We start from the raw sequence: 12,210 nt of genomic DNA, 5'->3' as shown, positions 1-12,210 counted from the left end.
CAATCTTTTTTTTTTGACAACCATTCATGTGGTATAATATATAGAAGTGGGCTTTTAAGTCAAACACCCTGGATTCTGACACTACCAGTTCACAGTGACTTGATTTTGGGTTTTGCATGTTAACAAAACCCTTTAAGCCTCAAGTTACTCACATATAAAGTGGAACCAATAATAGTACCTTCCACATAAGTGTGTTTTGAGGATTAAATGATATGATCGATGTAATGTGCTTGGGATTATGCTAAGTTCATCGTAAACACTCAGCCAATGCTTGCTGTTGTTATAACTGTTGGCATTGTTATTATTGTGATTATTTTTGTCATCATTAACTCTGTAGAGTGTTTGGACACTTCAGCCACCGCTCTGAATGGCAGTTGGTCAAAGTGGACTACAAGTCCATTTTTGACAGACGGTGTGCCGAGGAGGACTACAGACCCTGGCAGCTGCATAGCCAGGTAGGAGGAAGGGAGCTGCAGTTGAGTCGAGTAGGAGGCATGGGGTGTGTTGGGGGAAAGCTAATCATTAAAATGTAGGAATTGGTGTGTTCTAAGCTAAAATGCCCATCTCATGCTTTCTTATGTGTTTTGTGTTCTACAGCAGTGAACAAACTCAATATTTATAACTGGTTGTGAAGTAATTTCTGTTTTTATTGTACTAGGAAATAATGAGATAAAATTCAAATGTGCTTGGCTTAGACTTACAACTCAAAATGAAATACTAACTCTGCACAGAGATCTGAACATAATTTATCTAAGTGTGTCATGTGATTGCAGGGTGGGGGCAGGGGTGAGGAAAGGATCTTCAATTTTATCTAGCAATGCAAACGGTGACATAAAATAACAAAATTACACTGGCTGAGCAGTGCCAGTAACATCCTTCCTCCCGACCGCTGTGATCCTCTGGGATTAGGTAGGGCTTCTTACCTCCTTCCAAAGTACTCATGGTACAAGTGTGCAGAATTATTAATAGGAACCTTGCCTTCGTCCTGGCCCCTCAGCTGTTCAGCTCATATCAACATGCTTGACTGAAAGCATCTATCCTTTGATTTCCTAAGGCAGAAGTCATCCTGCTCATCTCTCAAAGGACATGGCAGAGACTCTTGCTGCAAAGTCATCACTATCTTCAGGCAGTGACCTGTCATATACCCCAAACCTTGACTAAGTAATATGGTTACATGTAGATGTGTAACGGAGCCAATTAACATGAGTTTGCTCAAGAAAGATAGTTGATAGTAGCTTAGACAAATCTCTGTTCTGGTCCTTCAGACACACAAAGAGAGCTCTATTTGACAGTGAGGGCCGCATCAGCCAGAATCACGTACTCTATTCGGAGACTTAACAGTAAAATTATTACTCATTTACATGGCTGATATTTTCCCCTTCAGAATGCACAAGCATTGTGATAGTCAAAGGTTTTACTTATTTTGAGGAGAAACACTGAATTTAGTTGTCTCACTTGTCTGGTAGACAGACAGAAAATCAGTGGTATAATGTTGTGCGGGCAGAGGCATAATACATCGGGCAAAATGGATCTTTATATTTCTTAGCAGTACTCTTCTTTCATGTCCTCTTAAGGGACCAAATGTATAACTCTTTTATTATAGGAGAATTGAGCTTAATTATTACATATTTGTTAGTAACAAACTTGTTATTAGCTGAGTCTTAGTTATCTGTGTGTCCCTCATAGCACTGTGCCCAACACCTGGCCAAGTAAAGGTTTGCTGAATATATAGAGTTAAGGATTTTTTTTACACACACACGTTCAACCCTTCTTAGGATTGCCTTTATAGTCACATTCTATAATAAGGCTCTAGATATTGAAAAGAAAATTCCATTAGAACAAAGCAGGCTACCCAAGTCCAGATTACACTGAAGTTTGAGAACATCTCCCTGAACTGTCTTGGTGTGGAACAGGGAAGGTCCAATCTGTGTGCCCAACTGCGTGAGATCCTTGTCTCCTTACAGGGGGAAGCATGCATCATGGGAGCAAAGAGGATATATAAGAAGCGAAGATCTGAGCGGAAATGTATGCAAGGAAAATACGCAGGAGCTATGGAGTCTGAACCCTGTGTATGCACAGAGGCTGATTTTGACTGGTGAGCTTGTGCTGTTATCCCATGCAGTCGTTCTGTGAATCAGATCCATATGAGCCTTAATGAAAACTTAGATCTGAAGTAATAGTAACATACATAGAGCTAAGTGACAAGCTTCATATTCTTGTGAAATTGCCTCTTGGGGCCATCATGGCTTACTAGCAATATACATGTGAATATGGAAAAGCCAAGAGTTTCTTTAGACTTAAAGAGGATTCAGAAGATGGCAGGTAATTATCTTCACATATTTGTTAGATCTTAGGACAAAAAGAGAGACCAGATCCACCCTGAGTTGCTTCAGACAGCAACACTGAAAATAAGAATTGGACTTTTCAGAGAGCAAACATATCTGTACTTGAGATAGAAACTTTCTAGAATCTAGGGTTCCCCATGGTAGAACAATGGCCTTATAAGATAGTAAATTTTCTATCCCTACAAATTTTCAGTCAGTGGTTAGCTGACTATTGCTATGCAAGCTGTGGCAGACGTTTCTGAATTCAATGCAAGGATGGATTCAGTGGCATTGCCAATCTATGGCTCTGTGAACCTAGTGGTAAAGGAGACTTCTCCCTTTACCAGGACTATACTGATTTAAACTGGAATAATACTGAGACATTTAGAAGTTAAATAAATTCAGAGTGCTGTAGCATTCTTTTTGGAGCATTCAGTAAGCAGAAAGGTAGCTTATGGGGCCAGCAATGCCCTCACCTTGTTCTAGGTCAATGTTAGCGTTCAGGTGAGGTTGACAAATTATTGAGGATGAGTAGCTGGTAACTCCCTTGGTCATATCCATCTATTTTCTGTTCTGTTTTTTTCCCTCTTTTTTCTTTATATATTTTTAGTTTAGAGAAAACAGTTGAAAAATATATATGTCAATATTAAACAATTGAAACTTAACCTGAGAACCAAAGTCATTCCTTTAACCGTTTTACTGTGTAGCAACCACAGGTCGCATATCTAATCATCAAAACATCAGTGACTAGGCTGAGATACTGTGTACATATCATGTATCTTAGAAAAAGTAAGTCTTCTCTCATGGTAGACCTCTGGAGATGTTCTCTGAATAAATAGTGTTGGGCAGGTCTGGCAAAATTGATCACCAGCAGTCACACCAATAAGGCTGTTCCCCTCTTGTTGGTAGCCAAGGCAAGCCAACAGCCAGTGTGGTATCTCCCTGGGCTCAGCCAGAGGGCACCAGAGCTTCAGAGAAGTTCAAAAGGAATTCTACAGGGGCCTCCTCAACCGTGAATTCTGTTTCAGTCAGTGCAACATTATTAAAATGACACAAATATTTTATCCCTGTCCTACCTTTCGAGACTGACACCCTGAAATATATTCACAGGGAAAACTTTCATGGAATTTTTAAGTCATTCGTCACATCCCTCTTTCCGAAGCCTGACTGCTTCTCCTTCATCCACTCTCATCAAGGAGGATTTGTAAAGGAAGTTAGCATTTTTCCCATAGTGGTTTAACTTTGGCTTTTCCAAACAGTCAATCTTTTGCAAAGAACAAATTTATTCTTTAGTAGAAAACCAAAGAGAAAAAGTGAGGTAAGAAGTCCCAATTCCCTGATTTTTCCTGGACACGTTTGTTCCTTTGAGAATCTTTTTGACAAAGTTCCAAAACAAGCCAGTCTTTTGCTGTTGTCATGGTCATTGGTTGTTTTCTTTTTTCCACATTAAACTGTCTAGAGTAAAGGGAATGCATGGTAAGGACAGCAGTTAGGTTTCTCCCCTCCCCCGTCTCTCACTCCCCTCAATCTTGGCCCAATTCTTGCATTCATCTGTGATAGGAATTTGCTACTCATCCCACTAACAAATGTCTTATGAGAAGTGGGAAATGAATCATGAACAAGGCCATTGTAAGGTTTTCTGGTCAAATGAGATTTTTGTAACTGCGTGATTTCTGAAAATATTTTGGAAGGCTCGCCGTGACCTTGTTGAGTTCCTACCAGTAGCTGGAACTTTAGTGATTCCACTTGACTGTAGCATAATGAAAGGTGGTTGTCACTGAATGTTCTCTCTTGACTTGGCTCTCCCCTGGTCAGCCCTCCAGATGACCTTGCCTGTCATCCTCCAGCATTTGTAAGGTAATTCCCTGAAATGAACGCTGGGTGTAGGGAGCAATTCTGAAGTCTTCCTGCCCATGCTGTGTTGAACCAGCATCAGATCCAGATGGTAAGTGCAGAATTCTAAGTGCCAGCTGCCTGGTGACAGGCCCCTTAGCTGACCCTATTTCTCCCTTCGTGACCCTCATGTGCCAGCATCTCACCTCCATTACACACCTCCATGGGTCAGTTCATAGTAAGGCTTGCTGATTGCTTCCTGCGATATGTCAGTGCATGCAGAGGTGCAATTTGTTGTCATCCTCTGTGCCCAGCTTGATCTTCCAGAAGCCAAGAATATCAGGCCACTCAGTGGCCCCTGAAGGCAAGAATGAAGAGGCTAAGAGAAAAGGCTTTTACTATTTCCAAACTGGAGAGAAGATTTAAAGCAATTAGTTCCATGGACAGTGCTAGCCACCTAGGACAAAAGTTTTCCTTGGGGGAATGCTCGCCACACTCCTGAAGGACATTTCTTTTTCTGCTGTGACTTTGAAGCATATGGCTTGTGCACAGAGAGACCTGGCTCAGCTCTTCTTGCTAGATCCAGATGTCTTGGAAGAGCACCCCAAAGACATCACCAGAAATGAGGATTGTGCCACATGTGGTCGTGTTTAAACTCTTCAATGAAGTTTTACACTGAGATTACAGCTTTCTCTGGGCCCAACCGCAATCAGTATTGTGTATCCTCCTAATGAGAACATAATCTACTCTCTCAGCTTAAAGGAGTTTAATTAGAATTATTGGGCATTGAGCCTTAATCTCTACAAAGGCATCTCTTTTGCTTCGAGTCAACTTTTCTCAAAATTGGTTCTGTAGGATATTTTCATGGGTAATTGATAAGTAGTCCATTGGAAAAAAACGTTTCATTTTTGGAAAGACATGGACTCAGTGAATGCCTGTTTTTTGACTAATTGACTAGAGTCGAAGTTGGCTATGGACTAACATGAAATTGTTCTTAGTAATTTTGCCACCTACTGAGAGGTTTCTCTTGGCTCTTTCCCTAACAGTGACTATGGTTATGAGCGACACAGCAATGGTCAGTGCCTGCCAGCATTTTGGTTCAATCCATCTTCTCTGTCAAAGGATTGCAGCTTGGGGCAGAGTTACCTCAATAGTACTGGGTGAGTGTCTGAAGCAGTGACCTTGGGAGGTCAACCTTTGCTGCTTTTCAGAGTATGTTAAACTTACAGAATTACTTCTAATCAAAGACCAGGCCTATTTCATTACTGCACCATTTATTTGCTTTTGTTCATTTTAGTAACATAACACAGATTTGCCTTACAGTGCAAATTTCTTCTGAGAATGACCCCAGTTGCAAATGAAGAAACAAAACAGTTTCCTTAGATGAAGATGATGATGATGATAATAATATATAAATTTCTTTATTTTTTAGTACTTTATTTCGGAATTAATTAATCATGTGAAGCTACCTTTTACTCTCACTGCATCCCTGGGCAGAAGGCCAAATAAATTATTTTATATGTGCATTTTCTGTTTTATAGATGTGGAGCCTAAATTCAAAAAAGAAGCTCATTGACTTTTCAAGAGTGTTAGTAGGAATATGTTTCCTTTTCTCTCTATATCCAATCTTGACACATTTAAGGCATGCATTCTGATCTTTATAAATATGAAATCAGATTCTAAACTTTTGTGTTTAATGTTCTGATTTGTGGGGCTTATTCAATTTTATTTAAGAAATACCATAAAAGGGAAAACATTCCATGACTTTTCCACAACTGTAACTGATTGTTTACAGTCTTAAAAAATAGTGTGTGGAACATATTTGGATTCTAATTCAAATAATCTGTAAAAATACATTTTGAGCCATTTGGAGAATTGAAACATGGACTGATGATTAGATGATGTATTAGTCAGGGTTTTCCAGAGATAGGTTTTTATGTCTCTATTACACACACATACAAATATGTAAAGAAATTCATTACCAGGAATTGGATGACGCAGTTATGGAGGTGGGCAAGTCCAAACCCCAAGATCTACAGGGTCACTTGGCAAGCTGGAGACCCAGGAGAAGTGACGGTTTGTTTCCAGTCCCAGTCTGAAGGTGTGAGAACCAGGGATGTCAACACTGTCGGTCCTGTCTGAAGGATAGCAGGCCCCAAACCCAGGAAAAGCCAGTGTTTCTGTCCAAGTGTGAAGGCAGGAAAGAAGCCAACATCCAGTTTGAAGACAGGCAGGAGGAATTCTCTCTTCCTCAGCAAAAGTCAGCCTTTTTGTTCTATTGAGGCCTTCAATGGATTGGGTGAGGCCCACCCACACAAAGGAGGGCAATCTGCTCTACTCAGTGTACTGATTTAAATGTTAATCTCTTCCAAAAACACCTGCACAGAAACACCTAGAATAATGTTTGACCAAATATCTGGGCACCTTGTGGCCCAATCAAGTTGACGCATAAAATTAACCATCACAGGTGATATTAGGGGATACTTAATCAAAATATAAGTATTTACATTTATTATACTAATCAAATACTTATGTATTTAGGTGTGATAATGGTATTTTGATTAGGCTAAAAGAAAAGAAACTTTATCTTTTAGAGATACATGATATGTGAGATTTGTTTTAAAATGTTAAAAAAGGAGAGCAGGCCCAGTGGCATAGTGGTTAAGTTCGCGTGCTCCACTTCAGCAGCCTGGTGTTTGCAGGTTTGGATCCCAGGTGTGGACCCAGCACTCCTCATTAAGCCATGCTGTGGCAGCATCCCACATACAAAATAGAGAAAGATTAGCACAGATGTTAGCTCAGGGACAATCTTCCTCAAGCAAAAAGAGGAAGATTGGCAACAGATATCAGCTCAGAGCCAATCTTCCTCACCAATAAAAAAAAAATTAAAAAAGGAATAGGTATTGATAATTTGTGAAGATGAGTTAAGGTGGGCACAGGGATTTATTCTACTATTTTCTCTCATTTGTGCATATTTGAAAATTCTGATATTAGAAAGTTAGTGAGGGAAAGAAAGAAAAAGGAAAAGAAGAGAGAGAGGGAGGAAGAGAAGGAGAAAGACAGGGAGGGGTAGAAACCTCACCAATAGGCCAGTTCTACTTGGTAATTCCTCTTCTCATTTCTCAGGGCAGCCGCAGTGCAGAGGTGAGGAGTTCCATGTTTCCACTTGTGTACTTCTATATTTGAAATTCTAAAGTTTTTTTTTGAAAAAAAATTGACAAAATAATGTATGCTACTCTTTTAAAGGAAGGGAAAAACACAGACATGTACCTCAAATATTATCTCTGACGTTAGGGATTTCTAGAACCTTTGAATGAAGGAATAAGTTGTGCTTTATTTGAACCATAACACAAAATCTGAGGAAAATACAAATAACATTTTTACAGTACTGGGTCAGCTGGGTCTTCAGCACCTAGTACTGTGGGAAAAAAATTGAAAAGGGCTGATGAAATAAATTAACTAATGCCAAACAAAGGAGTTTTATTACTTGCATGTACCAGCATGTTTAGACATTACAAAGGGCATCTGAAACCCCTAAAGCTAATTTCAGAATCGATTTCTTTTTCTCTAACACAATCAGTCAAGGAAGTTCTCTTTTTCTGTTTTTGATATTTGTGAGAGGAGGCTGAAGTACAGAGGGGTCTAAATTGTTCCAGATGTTACTCAAATCCCTGTACTAAGGCCGAAGGAGGGCACGTGATTCCTCCCTTTTCAGTTTATGGAGAATACACACACACACACACATTTTTAGCTGCCCCTAAATAGGCTTCATAGAATGTGAAATCCAAATAAATCCTGACTCATATAAAAGAAAATATCAGAAATGGTTTAATTATAATATCCTATTCAGTGGGATTTTTCATTTATGCCCTATAAAATGAAAATTTGAGTTAGAATGTGATTCATCGATGTGTCCAGGTATATAAATATTTTCAATGCAGTTATGTTTATGAATCATAAAGTCCCAGACATTACTTTCTAGGGCTCTACCTCCACGCTCAGAGGTTGCTCATATCAGTGGGGACTGCGCGGTGGCATCTGACCCCAAAGGACTTTTGTTAAGTTACACATCCACTGGTTTCATCTTCCTGTTCAAACTTTTTCAAAAAAGTATCAGCAGCAGTGAGCAAGCTTTCATAAAGAGAACCTACAATGAATACGAGCCATCAGCAGGTAGGATAAATGCCCTGCTCTCAAAAGTAAGGTGCTCACAGGTGGAGGCATGACCACCTGCATAGGACCCTAAAGTTGGGAGGAAAGGTGACAATAGTGACCCCACTGATCAGCATATTGTGCAAACTACACATTTTGCATTAGGAACAAGAAGACCCTTAGCTGGGACAGGGGCCTGAAATCATCTTCAAAGAAGGCCCCATACCATCAAGTTCTTATTTGCAGTGTCTGTAATCAATTCAAGAGTTGGCAAGAGTACAGTGTAGATGAAATTGGAAAAGAACTTTCTGCCATTCTTAATGGCACTCCAGCCCCTCACCCCAGATGTCGCTTGGCTATGTGTTGATTCAGGGGCATTTCATATGTACAGATTCAGTATTTAATGTCGTAACCACTACAATGCTGCAATTAAGCATTTAACTTTTCACTTAAAAACATTTATTTACAAAGAAATATATATATATGTGTGTTCTACGTTTAAAAAGCCAATTTAGATCATCACCCCTATCCTGGCCCCCTTTCTCACACAATTCTGATCTGTTCAATATGCGTGCTTCCAAACACTTTTCTTTGTGTTTGCCAGTGAATAATCATGCCAAGAAAAAATATGCAAAACTAATTTGGGAAGTTATTCTTGTATGTCATCTCCTACTAAATATATTGTTCTTCTATTTACCTTTTTCATTCAAAAATATATCTTAAATATGTTTCCAAGTCAGAATATATAGATCTGCCTTCCATCTAATTTCTTTTAATTCCATAGTATTAAACACCTAGGATTACTAGTCATCCTCTTTCATAGACATTTTGGTCATTTCCTGTTTCTCCTGTTATAAACAATGCTGCAGTTAATGTTCTCATACCATAATAATTGTTATTAAAAACATATAACAGTAATCTGGGGCTGGCCTGGTAGCATGGTGGTTAAGTTTGCGTGCTCTGCTTTGGCAGCCACGGGTCTATGGGTTTGGATCCCGGGCATGGACCTAGCACCACTCATCAAGCCACGCTGTGGCAGCATCCCACATAAAATAGAGGAAGACTGGACAGACGTTAGCTCAGCAGCAATCTTCCTCAATTTTAAATAAATAATTTAAAAGAAAGAAAAAAACCCAAAAAGCATATAAGAATAATTAGAATCTCTTTTGGCAATTGGAGGTGTTTCTGCTAGCTTCTGGAGCAAATTCCACCCAGCCAACTGGTTACTTCTTAGACCTGAGGATCCAGGCACTGCCAAATAGCTCCCCCTTAAGGGTTAAGACACTAGCTTCCTGGTCACACACTGCCTGTGAGTCTCACACATTAGAGTTTGTATTAATTGCCGTCTTCCTTTAAAATACAAATGCCAATAGATTCTGTAAGGGAAAGCCGAGAGGAAGGGGGAGTAGGATTTCCCCCTTTAACAAGGTGAGGAAGACCATTTCGGGCAAAAGAAGCAAGAGATGACCTGGGTGAAAGGGCCACGCTATAGTTTTCTCAAGAACAAGCCCCAGTGTCAGTGCCTGGAGGTCTACAGAATTAAGGAGCCACAGTGCACCTTCAGTCTCTCCAGGGCCAGTTTGAAGCCATCCATGGCCATCTCGTGCTCAGTCAGTACAGAATGCGCATTAGCTTTAGGCTGAGCTGAAGTGCAGGGCACTCACAGTGCAAGGTCAGCTGAGACTGAGTGCCTCCAGGAATTTTGCTTCCCGGGCGCCTCACTTGCCTCACCCTACCCCTGCAGCAGAGCCCCTTGTGCAGTCAGGCAGTAAGGACTTGAACTGAGTGAGGTCTGCTAAGCAGTTCTCCCATGTCAGTCAAGCTTAACAAGCAAATCTCCCAGCATCGCCTTTCAGAGAGTTTAGTTGGAAGCATGCAGGTAAACCTTCCTTTTCCTTTTTTTTTAATACCTCCCTTTATAAATGGTGATGGTTTGCTTTCACAGTCAGCTTATTACCTTGTATATATAGCGGTGTTCTCGGGTTCCCTACTTCACCATGATGGAAACCTTCTAGCATCGGTTATTATTATGCCCAATAGAGATGCTGTTTTGAGGAGGTGCCAAAATTTGTATCAGCTTCACTGTGTATAAGTGAATGGTTGTGCAATTTTTGTTTTATTTTTTGGCTAGGACTTAGAAAAGATAGTTGGACTAAGAGCTGAAATGGGTGCCAAATGTCCCTCCAGGTGGCTGTAACTACCAGTCCTCAGTCCTTGGTCCAGTGAAGTCAGGTTTTTAATGATTACACTGTGGACCAGTGTGTGAGCAGTGCTTGCCATGTTCTCCACTGTCGGCTCCCGCCTCTTTTCACCCTTTGCGCTCACACCTTCCGCAAGCCATTCCAGGGAAAACAAGGAGGCTGGTACTGGGGCCTCAGCCTGTAATGGATGGAGAGTGAAATATAATGAGGGATGTTTTATTTGGTGAAAAGCAGAGTTATTTTAGAATGAGACAAATAAAGGTTTTAATCCCTCTGCCATTAACTGTTATCTTTATCAAGTGGCTTCTCTTCTTTAAGCCTTAGTTTTCAAACCTATAAAACGTTGTTATTTGCTTTTGGGGTTTGCTTAAATATGATACTATATATAAAGCATGCAGCACAATGCCTAGCAGATGGTAGTCACTTGACAAAATGCAGATGCCATCACCAATAGTCATCATCTAAAGGCTCCTCTGGAGTGAAGGAGAAAAGAGGGGGAAGACTTTATTTTATTCTGTGTCTATAATCCAAACATTTATTTGATACTTAATAGACACTTCAGTACCGAAATCTAGGACATATTTAATCTAAGGCCTTGTTTTCTCATCTGTAAAACAGAAATAATAACCTGCATAGGCTCATAAAGTAATGAGATTAGAGACCACTATACACCAAAACACATTTCTGGCCCTCGGTACCACTGAGGGCAGATGACACATTTACCTGGATCATGAATGAGTTCCTTTTGTTCAAATAAAATGAAATCAGTATTTATTTGTGTATTTTCTTGCATGTTAGTACTGAAATAACCCCAAATTCATTCCTCTTTGTTTCTCCATTGGTGCCTATAAATATCTCAGTTTGTACGCACACCAGCACAAGCCCATTTAGTTGTACTTATATATGGTTATATCTTGTTTATACTGTTTGGGATCCAGGGAACATGCTGCAAATTTTAGTTGCTAAATTAACTAGGACATTGCTTGTTTCATGTCAACCATAAAAGATTCTGTAAATATAAAATAAAGTGGGCATTGGGCTGGTTTATTCTAAGAAACCAAGATAATCTTGTCAAGGGACAGAATTCTTCTTGCTATTAAGCTAGAGATATTTCTAGATGTATTTAAAAAAAAAAAGTGTGTATAGAAATTTCTGTCTCTGGAGTTTCTTCAGAAGAACCATTAATCCCTCCTGAAAGAATGTACAGTGCCAGCTCTTATTGTTCCTCGGGGTTAGTTTCTCAATATGCAGTGGGGATGTTTACTCAAGAAGCTTAAAAATATGATTTTATAATAGCATTAATTCAGTATCTATATAAGAACATGTAATGGGTCCAGGAAGAAATACATACACATCAGTTCTCTCAAAATAGTAATCTCCGTACTGTCAACATACATTTGGAATGTTGTTAAAATGCTTTCTATAAATGTATTCCTCCCTATATCAACCATAGAAATACTTAGACCTTGGCTAACCTACCATTGTCCTGGAGTTCCTATTTCCAGGGTCCTTGGGCCTGTGGTCTTTTCCTAAGTGACACCATCCCTGTGCCTGGAGGGGATTTTGGTGTTCAGTCTGATCTCCTCAGCAACATTTTGCAATGTGCATCACGGAGAATAACTGGCCCTAAAAGGGGTGCATGTATTTAAAGCCCTCAGAAAAGAAATCACTTGCATTACTTACAGACTCAGTACTGCAGG

General features: G+C 39.9%; 1 protein-coding gene across 1 annotated transcript in view; it reads left to right on the top strand.

Moving 5' to 3' along the window:
- SORCS1 (sortilin related VPS10 domain containing receptor 1) overlaps window positions 1–12,210 on the top strand; it is a 476,329-nt gene that overhangs the window by 390,456 nt on the left and 73,663 nt on the right. The window contains exons 15-17 of the mRNA XM_046654074.1: window positions 338–455; window positions 1,965–2,095; window positions 5,204–5,317. Of these exons, the coding sequence (XP_046510030.1) occupies window positions 338–455; window positions 1,965–2,095; window positions 5,204–5,317 (363 nt within the window). The remainder of the gene's footprint in view (window positions 1–337; window positions 456–1,964; window positions 2,096–5,203; window positions 5,318–12,210) is intronic.

This window comes from Equus quagga, chromosome 2 (assembly GCF_021613505.1).
Source record: "Equus quagga isolate Etosha38 chromosome 2, UCLA_HA_Equagga_1.0, whole genome shotgun sequence".
NCBI lineage: Eukaryota > Metazoa > Chordata > Mammalia > Perissodactyla > Equidae > Equus > Equus quagga.
This window is presented reverse-complemented; position numbering and strand designations above follow the sequence as displayed.